Source organism: Salvelinus namaycush, chromosome 4 (genome assembly GCF_016432855.1).
Source record: "Salvelinus namaycush isolate Seneca chromosome 4, SaNama_1.0, whole genome shotgun sequence".
In the NCBI taxonomy this organism is placed as follows: Eukaryota; Metazoa; Chordata; class Actinopteri; order Salmoniformes; family Salmonidae; genus Salvelinus; species Salvelinus namaycush.
The window spans coordinates 23,351,418-23,354,023 of NC_052310.1; the positions used below are offsets into that span (position 1 = coordinate 23,351,418).

Consider the following 2,606-nt stretch of genomic DNA (forward strand, 5'->3'; position numbering starts at 1 on the left):
TCATAACCCTGACGTTATGTTGTTGGGCGTGCACAAATAGTTTCTACCCAATCAATTCCCTTTGCCAATCTTGACAGCATGTGTGTGGGCTAATTCGTTTGGCATGGTCAGTGCACCGGGTGGTGGAGATTTCGTTTATGGACCAATGGAATAGTCTAAAATATATAGACTCCGCTCACCCGGGGCACCGGGCCATGCAACACGAACTCGCCCGATGTTTGGTGTGTATATAAAACGGCATGTTACTAGCTGCTCACTCAGAGTGAATTTATCACATAGAACAACATACCGGGAACGCAACCTTATGTGGGTATAAAGTTTAGTGTTTTCTTATACAAGGTTGAAAAAGACAGTTCAAGACATTGGATCACGTCAATACTGCGGTCATTCATCTGTTGACAGCCTTCGTGGACCACTGCTCTGTTCTACATCTTGGATTTTCCCTCACACTTTTAGAAGTGAAATTCTTTTTAGTTTTGAACTTGGGTCATTGCTGAAAAAGATCTTTGCTGAAAAAGAAGACAGGTGCTTGCGTTGATGCGTAGCCTACTTTTGGCTGACACCGTCATTTGTTGACCAATATCCCGAGACTGTTTAAACACAACTGGTAAGCTCACTTTTCTACGACTTTATGTCTACAAAAATGGAGCAGCCTTTTTATCATGACGACTCTTTTCTCTCGGCTTATGGCCACTCTGATGCTGCATTGCACGACTACAAACACCTAAAGCAGAATATGAATTTGAACATGACAGATCCATATCGCAACCTCAAGTCTGACTTGTACCAAGCAGCGCACCAGGACGTCGGGTCACTGAAGCTTGCTTCCCCCGAACTCGAAAGGCTTATCATCCAAAACAGTAACGGTATAATTACTACTCCCACCCCAGGCCAGTACTTCTACAACCGGAGCATCACCGATGAGCAGGAGGGCTTTGCGGAGGGCTTCGTGAAAGCCCTGGACGAGCTCCACAAGATAAACCATATGCCCATGGCCCCGCCCAACGTGTCTATTGGAGCGGGTGGTGTGACTACCTGTTCGGTGGCGGCCTCTAGTGTCTTCGGCTCCTCCCTGCAGCCCGAGCCTCCAATCTACACAACACTGAACGCTTATTGCCCAAACACTAACCTCTCTTCCGCATCCAGTTACCCCAGTACCACCATCAACTACTTACCGCCGCTCCACCAGCAGAGCCATCACCAACAGACCTCGACGCAGGGGTCACACCCCTTTCAGTACTCTCTACCTGGTGCTGGGGTCCATCCACAGCGCCTTGTGGCTTTCAAAGAAGAACCACAAACCGTCCCTGATCTACACAGCAGCGACGATTCCCCGCCAATGTCCCCAATCGACATGGAAAACCAAGAGATAATCAAGGCCGAGAGGAAGAGGCTTAGAAACCGACTAGCAGCAACCAAATGCCGGCGCCGCAAACTAGAGCGCATCTCCCGACTGGAGGACAAGGTGAAAGTTCTGAAGTCGGACAATGCTGGGCTCTCCAATACGGCGACTGTGCTTCGTGAACAAGTCGCCCAGCTCAAACAGAAAGTCCTGACACATGTAAGCAGCGGCTGTCAACTAATGTTGACTAGCAAAATGGAGGCATTTTAAATGGAGAGGCGAGGGCATTACGCAGAGTAATTCATGATTTAGAAGTGACAACACTGGAGGAATGTTCTACATGAACAGCACTGCAATAAGCCATATACCGGCAGGCTATTGTTGGTAATGACAATACGGGCGCAGGCTGTGTGTAGGCTACTCTCATTTCGGGTAAAAGACTGACAAATGGTACTTCCGGATGCTGGACACCGCACAAGGGACCATATAATCCAAATACATGACAACAGGAACAGCATCCAGACTGAACATAGACACTAACACTGAGTGACTAGAAAAACAAACCAGAGACCACTTGATAGGCTGGTTTTGATACCTAATCAATGGAAATGTTATTGTATTGTTTGTAATTTTGCATATCGTCATGCAATGCTGCATTCATTAAATGTGTAAGTTATTTTGTTTGCCAGGTTGATCCTGACAAATTAATATTTTGTCATGTTTACAATGTATTTTTTTATTTGTGCTATGTATATTTAAGTAAAGTCTCTTTTCAAAACGATTTTGGCTTCATGTTTGTCTGGTGTCATTATGCCATCCATGGTGTTTGATAGAAATGCGATTTAGAAATTGTTGTTCGTTGAAGTAGGGTATCTGCACAGAGGATTTTACACATTTACTGAAGTCGTGTTATGCCTAAACAACAACCTTAAGCGTGTGAATTAAATGGCAAGTTTTCATTGAAGATAGGTTTAGATCATGCTACTTTACAGTGATAAATTCTAAGCAATCGATGCCATTAGACTACATTCAGCGCCTTCATGTCCATAACGTCAGCGCGTTGCGTTACCTTTCCTTTACGCACAGCGTGTCCATATAGGGACATTTTTGGTAGAGCTTACGTCACTGTGAGCGAAGATTTCTGGGAACTCCCGCCTTCCTTGCAAATTGGTTTCATTCCACTTCATCTAACACTTTGTATCAATATGATGGTTTGGCTTAACGGAATTTCCAAAATTATTATTGAAACTCAGCTGGCGCATAG

The 2,606-nt window shown here is 45.0% G+C and overlaps 1 protein-coding gene across 1 annotated transcript; it reads left to right on the plus strand.

Annotated features, from left to right (window-relative positions):
• Positions 1 to 246: 246 nt before the first annotated feature.
• Positions 247 to 2,123, plus strand: LOC120046350 (transcription factor jun-B-like). Its single transcript, XM_038991514.1, has one exon. The coding sequence runs from the start codon at positions 632 to 634 to the stop codon at positions 1,610 to 1,612; it is 981 nt and encodes a 326-aa protein (XP_038847442.1). The 5' UTR covers positions 247 to 631; the 3' UTR covers positions 1,613 to 2,123.
• Positions 2,124 to 2,606: the final 483 nt, after the last annotated feature.

Bases quoted from the DNA above. Each gene is read 5' to 3' on its own strand.
- LOC120046350 (XM_038991514.1), top strand. From the start codon at position 632: ATGTCTACAAAAATGGAGCAGCCTTTTTATCATGACGACTCTTTTCTC.